At 43.1% G+C, this 21,626-nt stretch overlaps 1 protein-coding gene and 1 pseudogene across 1 annotated transcript; both read right to left on the bottom strand.

Moving 5' to 3' along the window:
• Positions 1 to 355: 355 nt before the first annotated feature.
• LOC119273336 (agamous-like MADS-box protein AGL23) lies at positions 356 to 9,674 on the bottom strand. The gene is made up of 2 exons (XM_037554529.1): positions 9,051 to 9,674; positions 356 to 577 (listed from the first exon to the last, which is right to left on the bottom strand). Exons 1-2 carry the CDS (start codon positions 9,672 to 9,674, stop codon positions 356 to 358), a joined length of 846 nt encoding a protein of 281 aa, XP_037410426.1.
• A 2,817-nt stretch (positions 9,675 to 12,491) lies between these two features.
• On the bottom strand, positions 12,492 to 15,534 carry LOC119273335 (annotated as a pseudogene).
• Positions 15,535 to 21,626: the final 6,092 nt, after the last annotated feature.

Here is a 21,626-nt window from a genome sequence, read left to right as displayed (position 1 = left end):
CTTCGTTTCATTGAAGAGAATTGTATGTCCGCTTGTTACCATGTTAAGCCATCCCTAGTATTGAACGTGTGTGTCCATTGAGAAAAGAACTCAACACTAGTACATTGCTGACTCAAAATCCTGTAGCCAGCGAACGTGTGTAGTACATTTGAGAAGATGTCTGTATTTCATTAAATGCCAACAGCCAGCGACAGGACAATACATGTTTAGCCATTAATTATTGATAATAAAGAAATGACATAAAATTTGACGAAATTGCATCCAATGTAACTAGATGATAACAGATTTACGAACTATCGTCCATTGTTTAATGCTTTCACTTGAACGGAGCGAGAGGGGTTTGGAGCTCATCTTCTCAATACGGGAACAGGAAGTCGGCGTTCGTCTCCAGCCCAGCAGGGATCTCAGGTGACAGAGGCATCCCCATCTCATCGTCAAACCCTAGCAGATGAGGAATCACCATCTGCATCTCCTCCATATCCATCCCCGCGGCGAACACCAGCGGTGGAGGCATCTCCTGCATATCCATCCCGGCGGTGACTGCCTGTGCCAGAGGCAGCTCCATCAACATCTGCTGCTACATATTTATCGCCATCAGCATCTGATGCTCCTGCTACTACCGAGATCCAAAGTGAAGGAAATATGCCCTAGAGGCAATTATAATGTTATTATTTATTTCCTTATATCATGATTAATGTTTATTATTCATGCTAGAATTGTATTAACCGGAAACATAATACATGTGTGAATACATAGACAAACAGAGTGTCACTAGTATGCCTCTACTTGACTAGCTCGTTAGTCGAAGATAGTTATGTTTCCTAACCATGAACAAAAGAGTTGTTTTTTGATTAACGGGATCACATCATTAGAAGAATGATGTGATTGGCATGACCCATTCCATTAGCTTAGCACCCGATCATTTAGTATGTTGCTATTGCTTTCTTCATGACTTATACATGTTCCTATGACTATGAGATTATGCAACTCCCGTTTGCCGGAGGAACACTTTGCGTGCTACCAAACGTCATAACGTAACTGGGTGATTATAAAGGAGCTCTACAGGTGTGCTACCAAAAACTTGCCGGTAACGAGATTGAACTAGGTATTAAGATACCGACGATCGAATCTCGGGCAAGTAACATACCGATGACAAAGGGAACAACGTATGTTGTTATGCGGTCTGACCGATAAAGATGTTCGTAGAATATGTGGGAGCCAATATGAGCATCCAAGTTCCGCCATTGGTTATTGACTGGAGACGTGTCTCGGTCATGTCTACATTGTTCTCGAACCCGTAGGGTCCGCACGCTTAAGGTTTCGATGACAGTTATATTATGAGTTTATGAGTTTTGATGTACCGAAGGAGTTCGGCGTCCCGAATGAGATCGGAGACATGACGAGGAGTCTCGAAATGGTCGAGTGGTTCGGGTATTTTTCGGAGTACCGGAGAGTTACGGGAATACGTATTGGGCCTTATTGGGCCGTACGGGAAAGAAGAAAAAGGGCCTCAAGGGTGGCCGCACCCCTCCCCTTGGTCTGGTCCGAATTGGACTAGGGAAGGGGGGCGCCACCTTCCTTCCTTCTCCTTTTCCCTTCCTCTTTTCCTATTCCATATGGGAGGTGGAATCCTACTAGGACTAGGGAGTCCTAGTAGGACTCCACACTTGGCGCGCCCCCTCCTAGGGCCGGCCTCCTCCTCCCTTGCTCCTTTATATACGGGGGCAGGGGGGCACCTCTAGACACACAAGTTGATCCTCGTGATCGTTTTCTTAGCCATGTGCGGTGCCCCCCTCCAGCATAATCCTCGATAATATTGTAGCGGTGCTTAGGCGAAGCCCTGCGATGGTAGAATATCAAGATCGTCACCACGCCGTCGTGCTGACGGAACTCTTCCCCGACACTTTGCTGGATCGGAGTCCGGGGATCATCATCGAGCTGAACGTGTGCTAGAACTCGGAGGTGCCATAGTTTTGGTGCTTGATCGGTCGGGCCGTGAACACGTACGACTATATCAACATCGTTGTTATAACGCTTCCGCTGTCGGTCTACGAGGGTACGTAGACAACACTCTCCCCTCTCATTGCTATGCATCACGATGATCTTGCGTGTGCGTAGGAAATTTTTTGAAATTACTACGTTCCCCAACAGTGGCATCCGAGCCTAGGTTTTATGCGTTGATGTTGTGCACGAGTAGAACACAAGTGAGTTGTGGGCGATATAAGTCATACTGCTTACCAGCATGTCATACTTTGGTTCAGCGGTATTGTTGGATGAAGCGGCCCGGACCGACATTACGCGTACGCTTACGCGATACTGGTTCTACCGACGTGCTTTGCACACAGGTGGCTGGCGGGTGTCGGTTTCTCCAACTTTAGTTGAACCGAGTGTGGCTATGCTCGGTCCTTGCGAAGGTTAAAACAGCACCAACTTGACAAACTATCGTTGTGGTTTTGATGCGTAGGTAAGTACGGTTCTTACTAAGCCCAGTAGTAGCCACGTAAAACTTGCAACAACAAAGTAGAGGACGTCTAACTTGTTTTTGCAGGGCATGTTATGATGTGATATGGTCAAGACGTGATGAGATATAAGTTTTTGTATGATATAATCATGTTTTGTTGAAGTTATCGGCAACTGGCAAAAGCCTTATGGTTGTCTCTCTATTGCATAAGATGCAGGCGCCCAATAATTTCTTTACTTTATTGCTATGCGATAGCAATAGTTGCAAGAGCAATTGTTGGCGAGACGACCACGTGACGACACATTGATATAGATCAAGATGATGGAGATCATGGTGTCATGCCGGTAACGATAGAGATCATGACAGTACTTTGGAGATGGAGATCAAAGGCGCAAGATGATGATGGCCATGTTATGTCACATATTTTGATTGCATATGATGTTTATCTTTTATACATCTTATATTGCTTAGTTTGACGGTAGCATTTTAAGATGATCTCTCAATAATTATTAAGAAGTGTTCTTCCTGAGTATGCACCGTTGCGAAAGTTCTTCGTGCTAAGACACCACGTGATGATCGGGTGTGATAGGCTCTACGTTCAAATACAACGGGTGCAAAACAGTTGCACACACGGAATACTCAGGTTAAACTTAACGAGCCTAGCATATACAGATATGGACTCGGAACACGGAGACCAAAAGGTCGAACGTGAATCATATAGTAGATATGATCAACATAGTGATGTTCACCATTGAAAACTACTCCATCTCACGTGATGATCGGACATGGTTTAGTTGATTTGGATCACGTGATCACTTACAGGATTAGAGAGATGTCTATCTAAGTGGGAGTTCTTAAGTAATATGATTAATTGAACTTTAATTTATCATGAACTTAGTCCTAGTAGTATTAGCATATCTATGTTGTAGATCAATAGCTCGCGTTATTGCTTTCATATGTTTATTTTGATATGTTCCTAGAGAAAATTGTGTTGAAAGATGTTAGTGGCAATGATGCGGATTGGATCCGTGATCTGAGGTTTATCCTCATTGCTGCACAGAAGAATTATGTCCTTGATGCACCGCTAGATGACAGACCTATTGCAGGAGCAGATGTATACGTTATGAACGTTTGGCTAGCTCAATATGATGACTACTTGATAGTTTAGTGCACCATGCTTAACTGCTTAGAATCGGGACTTCAAAGACGTTTTGAACGTCATGGACCATATGAGATGTTCCAGGAGTTGAAGTTAATATTTCAAGCAAATATCCGAGTTGAGAGATATGAAGTCTCCAACAAGTTCTATAGCTAAAAGATGGAGGAGAATCGCTCAACTAGTGAGCATGTGCTCAGATTGTCTGGGTACTACAATTGCTTGAATCAAGTGGGAGTTAATCTTCCAGATAAAATAGTGATTGACAGAATTCTCTAGTCACCATCACCAAGTTAGTAGAACTTCGTGATGAACTATGATATGCAAGGGATAACGGAAACGATTCCCAAGCTCTTCATAATGCTGAAATTGACGAAGGTAGAAATCGAGAAAAACATCAAGTGTTGATGGTTGACAAGATCACTAGTTTCAAGAAAAGGGCAAAGGGAAGAAAGGGGAACTTCAAGAAGAACAGCAAGCAAGTTGCTGCTCAAGTGAAAAACCCAAGTCTGGACCTAAGCCTGAAACTGAGTGCTTTTACTGCAAAGGGACTAGTCACTGGAAGCGGAACTATCCCAAGTGATTGGCGGATATGAAGGATGGCAAAGTGAACATAAGTATATTTGATATACATGTTATTGATGTTTACTTTACTAATGTTTATAGCAACCCCTCAGTATTTGATACTAGTTCAGTTGCTAAGATTAGTAACTCGAAACGGGAGTTGCAGAATAAACAGAGACTAGTTAAGGGTGAAGTGACGATGTGTGTTGGAAGTGGTTCCAAGATTGATATGATCATCATCGCACACTCCCTATACTTTTGGGATTAGTGTTGAACCTAAATAAGTATTATTTGGTGTTTGCGTTGAGCATGAATGTGATTTGATCATGTTTATTGCAATACAGTTATTCATTTAAGTAAGAGAATAAATTGTTATTCTGTTTACATGAATAAAACCTTATATGGTTACACACCCAATGAAAATGGTTCGTTGGATCTCGATCATAGTGATACACATATTCATAATATGGAAACCAAAAGATGCAAAGTTAATAATGATGGTGCAATTTATTTGTGGCACTACCGTTTAGGTCATATTGGTGTAAAGCGCATGAAGAAAATCCATACTGATGGGCTTTTGGAATCACTTGATTATGAATCAGTTGATGCTTGCGAACCATGCCTCATGGGCAAGATGACTAAGACTCCGTCCTCCAGTACAATGGAGCGTGCAACAGATTTGTTGGAAATCATACATACTAATGTATGTGGTCCGATGAATATTGAGGCTCGTGGCAGGTATCATTATTTTCTGATCTTCACAGATGATTTGAGCAGATATGAGTATATCTACTTGATGAAACACAAGTCTGAAACATTTGAAAAGTTCAAAAAAATTCAGAGTGAAGTGAAGAATCATCGTAACAAAAATGGAAGTTTCTACGATATGATAGCAGAAATAAAATATTTGAGTTACGAGTTTGGCCTTTAGTTAAAAACAATGTGAAATAGTCTCACTACTCACGCCACCTGGAACACCACAGCATAATGGTGTGTCCGAACGTCATAACCGTACTTTATTAGATATGGTGCGATCTATGACGTCTCTTACCGATCTACCAATATCGTTTTGGGGTTATGCATTAAAGACAGTTGCATTCACGTTTAAAAGGGCACCATCTAAGTCACCATCTAAGTCCGTTGAGATGACACAATCTGAACTGTGGTTTGGCAAGAAACCAAAGTTGTCGTTTCTTAAAGTTTGAGGTTGCAATGCTTATGTGAAAATGTTTCAACCTGATAAGCTCAAACCCAAATCGGAGAAGTGCGTCTTCATAGGATACCCAAAAGAAATTGTTGGGTACACCTTCTATCACAGATCCGAAGGCAAGATATTCTTTGCTGAGAATGGATCCTTTCTAGAGAAGGAGTTTCTCTCGAAAGAAGTGAGTGGGAGGAAAGTAGAACTTGATGAGGTAACTGTACCTGCTCCCTTATTGGAAAGTAGTTCATCACAGAAATCTGTTCCTGTGACTACTAGACCAATTAGTGAGGAAGCTAATGATGATGATCATGTAACTTCAGATCAAGTTACTACCGAAGCTCGTAGGTAAACTAGAGTGAGATCCGCACCAGAGTGGTACGGTAATCCAGTTCTGGAGGTCATGTTACTTGACCATGACGAGCCTACGAATTATGAGGAAGCGATGATGAGCCCAGATTCCGCGAAATGGCTTGAGGCCATGAAATCTGAGATGAGATCCATGTATGAGAACAAAGTATGGACTTTTATTGACTTGCCCAATGATCGGCAAGCTATTGAGATTAAATGGATCTTCAAGAGGAAGACGGACGCTGATAGTAGTGTTACTATCTACAAAGCTAGAATTGTCGCAAAAAGGTTTTCGACAAGTTCAAGGTGTTGACTACGATGAGAGTTTCTCACTCGTATCTATGCTTAAGTCTGTCCGAATCATGTTAGCAATTGCCGCATTTTATGAAATCGAGCAAATGGATGTCAAAACTGCATTCCTGAATGGATTTCTGGAAGAAGAGTTGTATATGATGCAGCCGGAAGTTTTTGTCGATCCAAAAGGAGCTAACAAAGTGTGCAATCTCCAGCGATCCATTTATGGACTGGTGCAAGCCTCTCGGAGTTGGAATAAACGCTTTGATAGTATGATCAAAGCATATAGTTTTATACTGACTTGCGGTGAAGTCTGTATTTACAAGAAAGTGAGTGGGAGCACTACAACATTTCTGATAAGTATATGTGAATGACATATTGTTGATCGGAAATAATGTAGAATTATTCTGCAAAGCATAAAGGAGTATTTTGAAAGAATTTTTTCAAAGAAAGACCTCGGTGAAGCTGCTTACATATTAAGCATCAAGATCTATAGAGATAGATCAAGACGCTTGATAAGTTTTTTCAATGAGTACATACCTTGACAATATTTTGAAGTAGTTCAAAAATGGAACAGTCAAAGAAAGAGTTCTTGCCTGTGTTACAAGGTGTGAAATTGAGTAAGACTCAAAGCCCGACCACAGCAGAAGATAGAAAGAGAATGAAAGTCATTCCCTATGCCTCAGCCATAGGTTCTATAAAGTTTGCCATGCTGTGTACCAGATCTATTGTATACCCTACACTGTGTTAAGCAAGGGAGTACAATAGTGATCTAAGAGTAGATTACTAGACAGCGGTCAAAATTATCCTTAGTGGAATAAGGAAATATTTCTCAATTATGGAGGTGACAAAAGGTTCATCGTAAAAAGTTACGTCGATGCAAGTTTTGACACAAATCTGGATGACTCTAAGTCTCGATCTAGATACATATTGAAAGTGGGAGCAATTAGCTAGAGTAGCTCCGTGCAGAGCATTGTAGACATGGAATTCGCAAAATACTTACGGATCTGTATGTGACAGACCCGTTGACTAATATTATCTCACAAGCAAAACATGATCACACCTTAGTACTCTTTGGGTGTTAATCACATAAACAATGTGAACTAGATTATTGACTCTAGTAAACCCTTTGGGTATAGGTCACATGACGATATGAACTATGGGTGTTAATCACATGGTGATGTGAACTATTAGTGTTGAATCACATGGCGATGTGAACTAGATTATTGACTCTAGTGCAAGTGGGAGACTGAAGGAAATATGCCCTAGAGGCAATAATAAAGTTATTATTTATTTCCTTATATCATGATAAATGTTTATTATTCATGCTAGAATTGTATTAACCGGAAACATAATACATGTGTGAATACATAGACAAACAGAGTGTCACTAGTATGCCTCTACTTGACTAGCTCGTTTATCGAAGATGGTTATGTTTCCTAACCATGAACAAAAGAGTTGTTATTTGATTAACGGGATCACATCATTAGAAGAATGATGTGATTGACATGACCCATTCCATTAGCTTAGCACCCGATCATTTAGTATGTTGCTATTGCTTTCTTCATGACTTACACATGTTCCTATGACTATGAGATTATGCAACTCCCGTTTGCCAGAGGAACACTTTGTGTGCTACCAAACGTCACAACGTAACTGGGTGATTATAAAGGAGCTCTACAGGTGTCTCCAAAGGTAGATGTTGGGTTGGCGTATTTTGAGATTAGGATTTGTCACTCCGATTGTCGGAGAGGTATCTCTGGGCCCTCTCGGTAATGCACATCACATAAGCCTTGCAAACATTGCAACTAATGAGTTAATTGTGAGATGATGTATTATGGAACGAGTAAAGAGACTTGCCGGTAACGAGATTGAACTACGTATTAAGATACCGACGATCGAATCTCGGGCAAGTAACATACCGATGACAAAGGGAACAACATATGTTGTTATGCGGTCTAACCGATAAAGATCTTCGTAGAATATGTGGGAGCCAATATGAGCATCCAAGTTCCGCTATTGGTTATTGACTGGAGACGTGTCTCGGTCATGTCTACATTGTTCTCGAACCCGTAGGGTCCGCACGCTTAAGGTTTCGATGACAGTTATATTATGAGTTTATGAGTTTTGATGTACCAAAGGAGTTCGGAGTCCCGGATGAGACCGGGGACATGACGAGGAGTCTCGAAATGGTCGAGACGTAAAGATCGATATATTGGACGACTATATTCGGACATCGGAAAGGTTCCGAGTAATTCGGGTATTTTTCGGAGTACCGGAGAGTTACGGGAATACGTATTGGGCCTTATTGGGCCATACGGGAAAGAAGAAAAAAGGCCTCAAGGGTGGCCGCACCCCTCCCCTTGGTCTCGTCCGAATTGGACTAGGGAAGGGGGGCGCCCCCTTCCTTCCTTCTCCTTTTCCCTTCCTCTTTTCCTATTCCATATGGGAGCTGGAATCCTACTAGGACTAGGGAGTCCTAGTAGGACTCCACACTTGGCGCGCCCCCTCCTAGGGCCGGCCTCCTCCTCCCTTGCTCCTTTATATACGGGGGCAGGGGGCACCTCTAGACACACAAGTTGATCCTCGTGATCGTTTTTTTAGCCGTGTGCGGTGCCCCCCTCCACCATAATCCTCGATAATATTGTAGCGGTGCTTAGGCGAAGCCCTGCGACGGTAGAACATCAAGATCGTCACCACGCCGTCGTGCTGACGGAACTCTTCTCCGACACTTTGCTGGATCGGAGTTCGGAGATCATCATCGAGCTGAACGTGTGTTAGAACTCGGAGGTGCCATAGTTTCGGTGCTTGATCGGTCGGGCCGTGAAGATGTACGACTACATCAACCGTGTTGTTATAACGCTTCCGCTGTCGGTCTACGAGGGTACGTAGACAACACTCTCCCCTCTCGTTGCTATGCATCACCATGATCTTGCTTGTGCGTAGGATTTTTTTTGAAATTACTATGTTCCCCAACACAAAGTACTGCCACCGAAGAGCTAGAGCGGCAGCGGCGGGGCCACCTCCTTCATGCGGCTCACGTCCACGCGCAAGAGAACCTGGTTGGCGCGTTCGGAGACAATGTCCTTCACCTGCATCAGCGCGGCGAAGAAGGCCACCATGTCCTCGTCCCCCATGTCGCGCACATTCGGGTCAACCCAAGCCGCTATCGGCTCCCCCGTGTCACGCTCATTCGCGGAGACCTCCTCGCGCTCGGTCCGCTTCTTCACCTCTGATAGGTCCGTGCGCATCTCGTCAAACTCCTGGTGCCGCTTCTCCATCTTCTGATCATCACTGGCAGCACCCTCCTCCCTCGCGCCAGCCCCGGCACCCTTCCCCACCAGGAAGCGTTCCACGACGGTGTCGACAGAGGGGTGGCCGAAGGAGAAGGCATTGCCACCGGGCGAGAAGGTGAGAGCGGCCACCTGGGTGCCGGTCAGGACCGCTAGATCGCTCGCCTTGCTGAAGAACCCCACGCAGCCCTTGGAGAAGCAGACGTGCGTGGCATCGTCCTGCTTGATCCGGCGGATGACGGTCTTCTTCCGGCCGCTTTCACCCCCCCGTTGGACGCTGCCATTACTTGCTCGCTCTGTGGCTAAGGTGCTGCAATTGTTCAGATCTTGCAATTTTTTGGTGCTTAAGTTCATGACTTTTTAGTTGTTCAGAGGCATGTTTTTCATGCACAAGTTCATGATTTTTAGCTGTTCTGGTCTTGCTTTCTTTAATGCCCGGGTTTATGATTTTTAGTTGGTCATATCTTGCAATTTTTTCATGCTTAAGTTTATGTTTTTTAGTTGTTCAGATATAGCAATTTTTAGTTGGTGCATGTTGTCATCCTTTGACCCATGAGTTTTAATGTACACAGCTCAACGAATACCGAATTGAATCCCATGGCCTATCACGACTTTAATGTATGTAGCTCAGTGAAGCGATTCTCACCGGCCGCTTGCTATATAAACCCACCGACACCGAGACGTAGTTACACACACTCTTCCTCCCTTGCTGTGAGCGAGGGAGGAAGAAGAACGTCATCTGCCGGACCGAGCAGGAGGATGCCCGTCACGTCTGCTTCTCCAATAGCTGCCCTGGGTTCTTTATTTTGAAAGCGCCGGAAAATCAGGCCAGCAAGGCATATCGTGTGAGCCAGATTGCATGCGTGCCTCGAACACCCCAGAACATTGGGTAGTTTAGAGAGGTTTATAGGAGAAATGTTCACAACATATAAAATGTTTTCCCACACAATTTTATAAAAATGTTTGTAACATATTTATAAAATTTTTGTGTAATTTTAATTAATGTTCATAACACTTAAAAATGCTCTCACATTTTTTAAATTGTTCAAGACATTTTTGAAAAAAATCAACAACTTTATGAGTTATGTTCACCTTGTATTTACAGAATGTTCAGCATGACTTAGACTGGGTGTTGATCTTATCTTGTTGTCAATACAAGAAGCGGGCGTTCGGCTCAAGCGCCTGCTACAGCAACTCCATCCCGGCGGGAAATTCCGGTGGAGGCGGTGGTACAGACATAAACAAGTGCCGTATCTACATCTCCGTCCCAGTGTTGAACCCTAACGGCTGAGGAATGTCCATCTGTAACATATCTATCGCAGTGGCCAACCCCGCTAGCGGAGGCATTTTCTACATATCAACTAAATTCCCACGACTAGAAGCCATTGATTAATTATTACTATGATAAGGAGACAACCTAATTATTGAGGAAAGGTTTCATCCAGATCGAGGTAGATGCATTGTAATATATAACATAAGATTTATGGGATGACTTAGAAGATGCATATGTTACCGATTGACAATAAATTCAAGAAATTAGTGTCCATGCATGCACTGGATGGTTTTGTGTTTGAAAGCGGAGCATGCATCGAGAGTTCATTAATAGCTTATCTCTGTGGGTCCTAGCCTTTATAATTACAATACTCTTGGACCATCACAGTTAATTCTTTACGACCCTCCAAGTAATAGCTCATGAAGCTTCATTTGCCAAGTGTTAATTACATTTATGCTAAAAAGTGTTAATTACATTTTTCTAAAAATGTGTTAAACGATATTAGTACCAAGTAGCAGGGTTTTCCTCTCAAAATGCAAGAAATAAGTGAATAAAGTAGGAGATTATACATCATGTTTGTTTTCCTCTCAAAGTACTATATCATGTTGCATTCCATTGGAAATTCCCACAGGCCTAATATGACTATACATTTGTTTTGAATAACACCAAGAAATTCTATCATAGGACTTCTCTCCTCTAACCCTACTTTTCAATGTTCAAGAAGGGATTATTAAAAAACCACTAGATAAAATTGGTGTTTTGTATCGATGTGGAATCCATTGGTTTTCATATGTTTTACCCACTTTTCCTCTTCGATTGGCCCTCATCCATATGTTTCTCTATCTTCGGATCAATCATTTTTTTAAGAAATTGCTTATAAATATTGTTAACTCATTGATGAATCAAGTGACCTCTTAATTAGCCCAGGTTGTATTACAACTGTCTAATTGATTTATATTGTATTATCATCATATCCTCATCTTAATTACGATGATTGTCTTTGTCAGAGTATCACTCGATCTGATGCAATTCTAGCTTTCTATTATTGAAATTTCATGAGACATTATTTTTCACTCCCAAAAAGATCATAGATTGTAGTTACTTTCATTGCCTTTTTATTGCCGAAAACATTTTTGCTACAATATTCTTTGTATGTTGTCACCTCATATGCATGTTGTCACCTCTAACGCGCTCTTTTATGGGAGTGATATTATCAGTGAGGAAGTTTCCGGCCTCACATTAGTTAGATAGTGGGTGCACAATTTCTTAATTTTGGATCAAATCCTCGATCATAAATAAAAATTTTGTTCATCATTTTTCATAATGCCATGATATGGTTATCTCTTTCTTTCAACAAATATATTCATCCTTGTATATTCATCAGAATTCTTCTGCAATATTCCCTTGCCCTTAAACATGATGTAGCCGGTTTGACACAATGGTTCCCTTGTCTGGTTCTGCACGACTTATACCTTTTAACAGAATGACCAATTATATATTGGCAAGCCAGTATAGAAAACCATTGATCCGCGGAAGCATATCTGGCATCAGCGGTACTGACGAGAGAAAAGAGAAATAACCCACCCACCCACCCAAGACACCGCGAGAACGTATCACAAGCTCGTGTGTTTGATCCATGACACATCATTGAAACAATTGGATATGTTGTTGTGGATGCACCGCAGTCTCATTTGAGGGGTATCTACAGGCATGTATTAAGCATTCTCTTTGGTGCATGTGTTTGGGTCTGCTAATGTAGAGGCCGGAGGTTATCCTTCTTTTAAAAAAAAGTGTTTGGGTCTACTATATCCCATTCAAATATATATTCAAGCTTTGACAATACAGATTTAGCCATTAATTATTGATAATAAAGAAATGACATAAAATTTGACGAAAGATTGCATGCAGATGTAACTAGATGACAACAGATCGATGAACTATCATCCGTTGTTTAATGCTTTCACTTGAAAGGATCGACAGAGCTCATCTTGTCGGTACGGGAATGGGAAGCCGACGTTCGTCTCCAGCCCAACAGGGATCTCTGGTGATGGAGGCATCCCTGTCTCATCGTCGAATCCTGGCGGCTGAGGAATCACCATCTGCATCTCCTCCATTTCCATCCCTGCGGCGAACACCAACGGTGGAGGCATATCCTGCATATCCATCCCGGCGGTGACTGCCTGTGCCGGAGGCAGCTCCATCAACATCTGCTGCTACATATTAATCTCGAAGGCGAACACCTCAGGCGGAGGCAGCGTCGTCATCAGCATCTGATGCTCCTGCTGCTACCTAGCTCCAAAGTACTGCCACCGAAGAGCTGTAGTGGTAGCGGCGGGGCCACCTCCTCCATGCGGCTCACGTCGACGCGCAAGTGAACCTGGTTGGCGCGTTTGGAGACGATGTCCTTGACCTGCATCAGCACAACAAAGAAGGCCACCAATGTTGTTGCCGAAGCCTAGCTAGCTCTCTCTGTCGTGGATGGATGGAGGTACAAGAACGAAGACACAACAGAAATTTCCTACAGGCGCTCACACACACCTGGTCACGTACGCATGCAACCCAGGTTGCCACGGGCCGAGTCCGACACGTTCACCACGCGCACGCACGCACACCGCGTCCCGGGCTCGCCACGGCTTATTCCTAACACACTCCTCCTAAGCCGTGGCCTAGAGGAGTCCGTCGTCGTCGACGTTGCCGTTCACCAGCAGCGCCTGCCCCGCCGCTGGAGCCTTCCTCAGCTGTGGGCAGTCCCGCTTGAAATGGCCGCGCTCTCCGCACTTGTAGCAGCGCCCGCGCCGGTTCCCGCCGTTGCTCGACGCCACGCTCTTGCCGTCGTCCTCGTCCCGAGCACCGCCGTGTCGACGCTCCCGCGCTGCCTACTGTGCCGCCTCATGAGCAGCTGCTTACCCCCGCGCTCGCCGCCGTCTTGTCCACGGCGCCGAACCCGCTTGTCGAACGCGCGCAGCCGCCCGAGCGCTTCGTCAAACGCCATCGTCGTCACGTCGTTGAACTGCTCGATGCCGACGACGACAGGGAAGAGGCGATCCAGCATCGTATCCAGCAACTTCTTGACAAGTGTTCCGTCGCCCAGCCTCTCCCTGAGGTTGGCATACCTCGCCGCCATCGCTGTGAGCCTCCCGCCGTACACGTCGAGCTCCTCGCCATCTGCCATCTTCATGCGGTCGAATTCTCCATGCAGCGTCCCCAGCCTCGCCGCGCGGACCCGATCGACGCCGACGAACCTCACCTTCTGGGAGTCCCATGCCTCCCTGGCGGTGAGCTTCATCGACACTTGCAGCAGCTCATCCTCCGGCAATGCCCCGAGGAGCAACGCGCGCGCCATCTTGTCGTTCTTGGCGTTCACCGCCGCGTCGCCCGGCGCCACCGCCTCCCATACGGTGTGGACGTCGAGGATCGCCTGCACCTTGATGGCCCAGACCGTGTAGTTGTTCGCGGTCAGCATTGGCATCGCCGTCGTCGCCGATCCGCCCGCGCCGCCGCCGTGTGGGACGACGCCATGGTCGCCGGTGATCGCCTGAACCGAAGCTCTGTATACCAATTGTTGGAGTCCAGGACACCTCCAGCTGCACCCTCACTCTCTCTCTCGCACGGACGGAGGAAGAAGAAGGATAGTGGAGCACACAAAGGATATTCCGGCGACGAACGCCGCGGCGATGAACGCCTGTATCTTGGCCTTTTATTCCTCTGGAGTCAAAAACAAACAAACATGAGTACAAGTGTTTAAGTAGCATCCGGCCACGCACACGCACGCAGTCAGCCGGAGCAACAACCTGCCCAGATTTTGTGCCACTCACGCACTAACCAACTAACCCACGCGTGCACTATCCGGCCATCTAGGCCACTAGCTAACCATGCGCACAATGCAGCCCGCCTCCCCTATTCTGACGCTCGCGTCTTGCTCGCCCAGGCCAACCCACGATGCGCTCTAAAGCGTACTCTACGGCTGCTACTAACTACGCCAATAAACTACGCGACCGGGGCTCATACCACCGCGACGCACGCAATGACACACTCGTGGTTTATTTCTTAACAACCAAGTCCTTGTCCCCCATGTCGCGCACGTTCGGGTCAACCCAAGACGCTCTCGGCTCCCCTGCACCATGATCCTTCGCTGTGATCTCCTCGCTTCTTCACCTCGAACAGGTTCGTGCGCAGCTTGTCGAACTCCTGGTGCAGCTTCTCCATCTTCTGATGTTCACTGGCAGCACCCTCCTCCCTCGCGCCAGCCCCGCACCCTCCCCCACCAAGAAGCGTTCCACGATGGTGTCGACGGAGGGGTGGCCGAAGGAGAAGGCATTGCCGCCGGGCGAGAAGGTGAGAGCGGCCACCTGGGTGCCGGTCAGGACTGCTAGATCCATCGCCTTGCTGAAGAACCCCACGCGGCCCTTGGAGAAGCACACGTGCGGGGCATCGTCCTGCTCGATCCGGCGGATGACGGTCTTCTTCCGGCCGCTGCCACCCCCCGCCCCTCGTTGGGCGCTGCCATTACTTGCTCGCTATGTGGCTAAGGTGCTGCAATTTTTCAGATCTTGCAATTTTTTCATGCTTAAGTTCGTGACTTTTTACTTGTTCAAATGCATGTTTTTCACGCACAAGTTCATGATTTTTAGCTGCTCGGGTTCATGATTTTTAGTTGTTCATATCTTGCAATTTTTTCATGCTTAAGTTTATGATTTTTAGTTGTTCAGATCTAGCAATTTTTAGTTGGTACATGTTGTCATACTTTGACCCGTGAGTTTTAATGTACACAGCTCAGCGAACACCGAATTCAATCTCATGGCCTATCACGACTTTTAATGTACGTAGCTCAGTGAAGCGATTCCTCACCGACCGCTTGCTATATAAACCCACCGACACTGAGACATAGTTACACACAGTCTTCCTCACTTGCTTTGAGAGAGCGAGGAAGAAGACCGTCATCTGCCGGACCGAGCAGGAGGATGCCCGTCACGTCTGCTTCTCCAACAGCTGCCTCGGGTTCTTTATTTTTAAAAGCATCGTAAAATCAGGCCAGCAAGGCAGATCATGTGAGCCAGATTGCATGCATGCCCCGAACACCCCAGAACAGTGGGTAGTGTAGGGAGGTTTATAGGAGAAATGTTCACAACATAGAAAATGTTTTCCCACACAATTTTACAAAAATGTTTGTAACATATGAAGAAAATCTTTGTGTAATTTTAATTAATGTTCATTACACTTAAAAATGCTCCAACATCTGTCTATCTATCTATCTATCTATCTATCTATCTATCTATCTATCTATCTATCTATCTATACCTATACCTATACCTATACCTATACCTAATATCTAGTACCTAAGTACCTAATACCTATACCTAATACCTAATACCTAATACCTATACCTAATACCTAATACCTAAGTACCTAATACCTAATACCTATACCTAATACCTAATACCTAATACCTAATACCTAAGTATACTAATTCTTGACTTCCTAGAAATTGCAACGTTAATCAGTAAATAGGAACCGTTAATCTTGGTGGAACCGAGTTATTACGGTTCAGATTAGTCGATATATACATATTTAATATTTTTATAATTTTTATTTATTTAATACTAATTCTTGACTCCCTAGAAATTCCAACGTTAATCAGTAATTACGAACCATTAATCTCGGTGGGACCGAGTTATTACGGTTCAGATCAGTCAATATATACATATTTAATATATTTTTAAAGAAAATAAGAGTTGTTTAGTTGGAGGACTTTTCTTAAAAGGCTCACGTACGTACGTTGTGACAAAAAAGATTGGATCCAGTTATTAAAAAACGAGATTGAACCGTAACTGCCATCTCAACCCATCTACTATTCCAACGATCCCTCATCCTTATTCTTTCTCTCTCCTCCCGATGGAAAAGGAGCGGTCCTTCCTCAAAAAATACTCACGAAAGTATCTTCCTAAGCCTTCTCCTTCCAATCCTCTTCGATCTTCCAATGTCGGTACTACAATCTGCGTACAAGCCAACACCGATCTTCCAATGTCGGGACTGCAATATCTGCGTACAAGCCAACACCAAAGCCGTCTATCACCCCTTCCGATGCATATGGCTTGCTGCGCCGTCCAGGAAATTATCCCTGCACAATCCGAGCTACAGCTCGATGGTCATGGTCGACCCGCCGTGTCTGCTGCCGTGCCGCCTACTTCTACTCATCCGCCCTCAGCTTCCAAAATCCACCAGCGCTTCGGATCTAAATCAAGCCAACTATCAGATCCGTCATCTATCTAATCTCTTTGAATTCCATGTTCTCACCTGGCTGCAATCTAACGATGGTGATGGTTCATGCAAGGTAGGGTAAGGAGTAGCGATGTTGTCCTTAAGTATGTGGTCCTCCTGTCGCATGTGGTGTGTTGAATACCTTCTCGGAAAAAAAATATGGTGTATTGAACGTTCGAGAACCTACTAGGGACTGGCGGCATAGAGATTTACCTGTCCAAAGTCAAGTTCGTTCTGGGTTGTCCATCTCCATAGGCAAGCACCATATCCGTAAATTCCTTGATTATCCTGCTTGATTTTTCTCTAGCTATAACATAACACCACATATCTCTTCTATTATTACAAGTACAATTTGCTCAAAGCCAAGCCGCTTATTTCAAGGTCGCTAGATCATATCAGTAGATAAACTGGTCATATTTCTTTTCCTTCTCAGCGAGATATGTTTCCATGGTGAATTTGTTTGTTTTGTGCTGGTAGATGATTCCCAGGTGGTCGTTCGGACAACATGGAGCTGCTGTATAGAACTAGGATTGTTGTTCAAAAGTCTGAACAACGACCCATGCCTCTTCTGCCATACCAACATTTGCCGGATCTCTCCCATGCCTTCATGGCATCTAATCGGCTGTGTCCAATGACACAAGAGAACAGCCATTACAGAAACACATGAAGATCTAAGGGGGGAAGCAGGAGTGAGCTCAACGGAAATTGAAAACATGTCGGACATGCTGGAAGTAGGGACAACGGGCAGATGAGAGCTAACTGAATGACAGATACTTATGCTGTTACGTGCTACGGAGATTGGATATTAACTAATATATATTCACTATGAAACTAACATGTTGCTTCAGGCTTAACTCCTTTGACGGCTGGGACTGGATCATACATTTTGCTGCGGTTCAGCAATACGTTTGTTTATTTTCTCAAAGGAACTAATGATCACTTTAATATTTTTTTAGCAAACATTTTGATTCTCTTTGAGAAGAAATAATCAATTTTTAGACCAGTGTATAAATGTTCCTTGCAGGAGGGACTATTTACTAAGATAAAAAACGAACAATAGTCATGAATAATTTCGATTGGGAGATACTGTTTAGCAAGCTACTTCACGGCGTCACACACGATTGAGCCAGTGTCCTAATGGTATCTCTCATATATCAAGGTACAGTATTCTATCCTTCAAAGTATATATGGAGATATATCCACACTTTGATTTGAATTATTCATGCAGATTATTATCTGAATCTGGATAATTCGATTAATAAACCACAGATGGAGGAGTTGAAATATAGGCAGGCCGTGTCCATACACACCTTTCTTCCCAGCTACTTCCCGTCCAGGTAATGTCCAGTTCTCCTATGTCCTATTTTTTTTTACAATATAGTGTAAATTGACCTTCCTCTAAAGCCGTTAGCAATTTATAGGTGAAACAGACAACAATTAAATATGTTCGAGAAATGAACTAGATGGTTTCGGCATGACGCATGGGGGGCTTAGCATCAGAATATGCCATGTACTGACTTAGTTATTCCCAATATGTAATTCATTTAGTATTTTTCTCTTAGAGATTAAGTAATAGATTGATTTAATATTTTTGGTCTATTTCTGACCATATCAAGATTTGTCATTTATACTTGAAAAAAGATTAAAGAAATAAGGTCAAAGCTCGGATTCCAATTCTAATTGCATACATTGAGAAACAGATGGCTTTTTCGAATTCAGTAGCTGAATGTTTGGTCCTTTTTGTCTAATATGCTTCTCCTATGTAATTTGGACAAGCATCAAACATTTATGGTTGACAAGTGGCACCACGCCAAAATTTTATCATGATATTGTACTTAAGCGTCTCACACTTGAGACACAAATTTCTTTGAATATGAGACTTTAGAAAATTATTATTTCAAGTTCTGATTAGTATTTTTAATATTCGGTTATCAAGAGAATAATTTGTATATGATATTCCTCTAATAACACCTTTAACCATGTCGAGTATCAGAAAAAAAAAGTAGATTTGATATATACTTTTGAACTAATTTCTTATCCTCAAAACTAACAATCAATCATAGGAGTACTCTCGCGATACTCTTTATTTTTAGAGATGAGTTTCCTGGTCTGCGAGTTGCTTATATGTTACTCAATATGTTTAACCCATGGTTAGAACAAAGTAGGTTTGTTCATGAAATTAATCATTTTACAATTATATTTGGTTTCTTCCTAACAATACAATGCAAAATAATATCTCTATATGTAGCTGATTTAATGTTATTCTCCTCATTTGTGTTCCCATAGCATGTTCTCGGTTATTTTGCATTTTTTTGTTGCTAAAGATTGAATGTTTTTCATAGTGAATTAGTAATTCATGAAATTCCAGCGGTGATGTTGTTTATTTTCCCATGTACGTCACAAAGGACTACTTTCATATGTTGTCATAGTCTTGCATTCTAAATTATTTTGTGCTAGCCCGTGCAGTTGAGCGGGTTGACGACTAGTTTTTTAAATTGTTCAAGACATTTTTGAAAAACAAATCAACAACTTTATGAGTTATGTTCACCTTGTATTTACAGAATGTTCAGCATGACTCAGACTGGGTGTGGATCTTATCTTCTTGTCAATAAAAGAAGCCGGCGTTCGGCTCAAGCGCCTGCTACACCATCTCCATCCCGGCGGGAAATTCCGGTGGAGGTGGTGGAGACATAAACAAGTGTCGTATCTACATCTCCGTCCCAGTGTTAAACCCTAACGGCTGAGGAATGTCCCTCTGTACCATATCCATCGCAGTGGCCAACCTCGCTGGCGGTTGCATTTTCTACATATCAACTAAATTCCAACGACTAGAAGCCATTGATTAATTATTACTATGATAAGGAGACAACCTAATGATTGAGGAAAGGTTTCATCTAGATCTAGGTAGATGCATTGTAATATATAACATAATATTGATGGGATGACTTAGAACATGAAATTGTTACCGATTGACAATAAATTCACGAAACCAGTGTCATTGCATGCACTGGATGGTTTTGTGTTTGAAAGCGGGTCATGCATCCAGAGTTCATTAAGAGCTTATCTTTGTGGGCCTTAGCCTTTATAATTAGTGTACTCTTGGCCCATCACAATTAATTCTTTACGACCCTCCAAGTAATAGCTCATGAAGCTTCATTTGCCAAGTGTTAATTACATTTATGCTAAAAAGTGCTAATTGCATTTTTCTAAAAATGTGTTAACTATATTAGTAGCAAGTAGCAGGGTGACCCGCTCACTTGCGCGGCTAGATGTAACACATATTGCTATATTTAATATTATATAGTCCTCGTGATTTTGGTCTGGAAGTTAACTATCATCAATAGTCTAGCAAATTAAATGGACATTTTGTAGAAACATGGTGAAACTTACTAAGGTCATGTTAATGCAAGAAATAAGTGAGTAAAGTAGGAGATTATACATCATGTTTTTTTCTTCTAAAAGTGCTATAGCATGTTGCATTCCATTGGAAATTCCCACAGGCCGAATACGACTATACCTTTGTTTTCAACAACACCAAGAAATTCTATCATAGGACTTCTCTCCTCTAACCCTACTTTTCAATGTTCAAGAAGGGATCATTAAAAAACCATAGGATAAAATTGGTGTTTTGGATCGATGTGGAATCCATTGGTTTTCATATGTTTTTCCCACTTTTCCTCTTCGATTTGCCCTCGTCCCTGTGTTTCTCTATCTTCAGATCAATCATTTTTTAAGAAATTGCTTATAATTATTGTTAACTCATTGATGAATCAAATGACCTCTTACCCCAGGTTGTATTACAGCTGTCTATTTGATTAATATTGTATTATCGTCATATCCTCATCTCAATTACTATGTTTGTCTTTGTTAGAGTATCACTCAATCTGATGCAATTCTAGCTTTATGTTATTGAAATTTTTTGAGACATTATTTTTTACACCCAAAAAGATCATAGATTGTAGCTATTTTCATTGCCTTTTTATTGCTGAAAACATTTTTGCTACAACATTCTCTACTGCTCAGTCACAACCTAGCTTGTCCTTTCACCTCATATGCATGTTGCCGCCTCTAACGCGATCTTTTATGGTAGTGAAATTATCAGTGAGGAAGTTTTTGGGCTCACATTAGTTAGATAGTGGGTGTACAATTTCTTCATTTTGGATCAAATCCTCGATCATAAATAAAAAAATTATTCATCATAAATAAAAAATTTATTCACTATTTTTCATAATGCCATGATAAGTTTATCTCTTTCTTTCAGCAAATATATTCATCCTTGTATATTCATCAGAATTCTTCTACAATATTCCCTTGCACATAAACATGATGTAGCCTATTTGACACAATGGTGCCCTTGTCTGGTTCTGCATGACTTATACCTTTTAACACAATGACCGATTATATATTGCCAAGCCAGTATAGAAAACCACTGATCCACGGAAGCATATCTGGCATCAGCAGTACTGACGAGAGAAAAGAGAAATAACCCACCCACCTAGCCAAGATGCCGCGAGAACATATCACAAGCACTGGTAGAAAAAGGGCCTGTTGTCCCGGTTCGTAAGGGCCTTTTGTCCAGGTTCTGGAACCGGGACTAAAGGGTCGGTACTAATGCCCTGTCCCTTTAGTCCCGGTTCATTCCAGAACTGAGACAGATGGGCCTCCACGTGGCCTGTGCGCGGAGCCCAGGCAGGAGACCCTTTGGTCCCAGTTGGTGGCACCAACCGGGACCAATAGGCATCCACGCCTCAGCATTTCTGTGGCTGGGGTTTTTG

The sequence above is a fragment of the Triticum dicoccoides genome, chromosome 3A, assembly GCF_002162155.2.
Source record: "Triticum dicoccoides isolate Atlit2015 ecotype Zavitan chromosome 3A, WEW_v2.0, whole genome shotgun sequence".
Taxonomy (NCBI): domain Eukaryota; kingdom Viridiplantae; phylum Streptophyta; class Magnoliopsida; order Poales; family Poaceae; genus Triticum; species Triticum dicoccoides.
The sequence above is the reverse complement of the archived record's forward strand: the minus strand, read 5'-3'. Positions and strand labels throughout refer to the sequence as shown.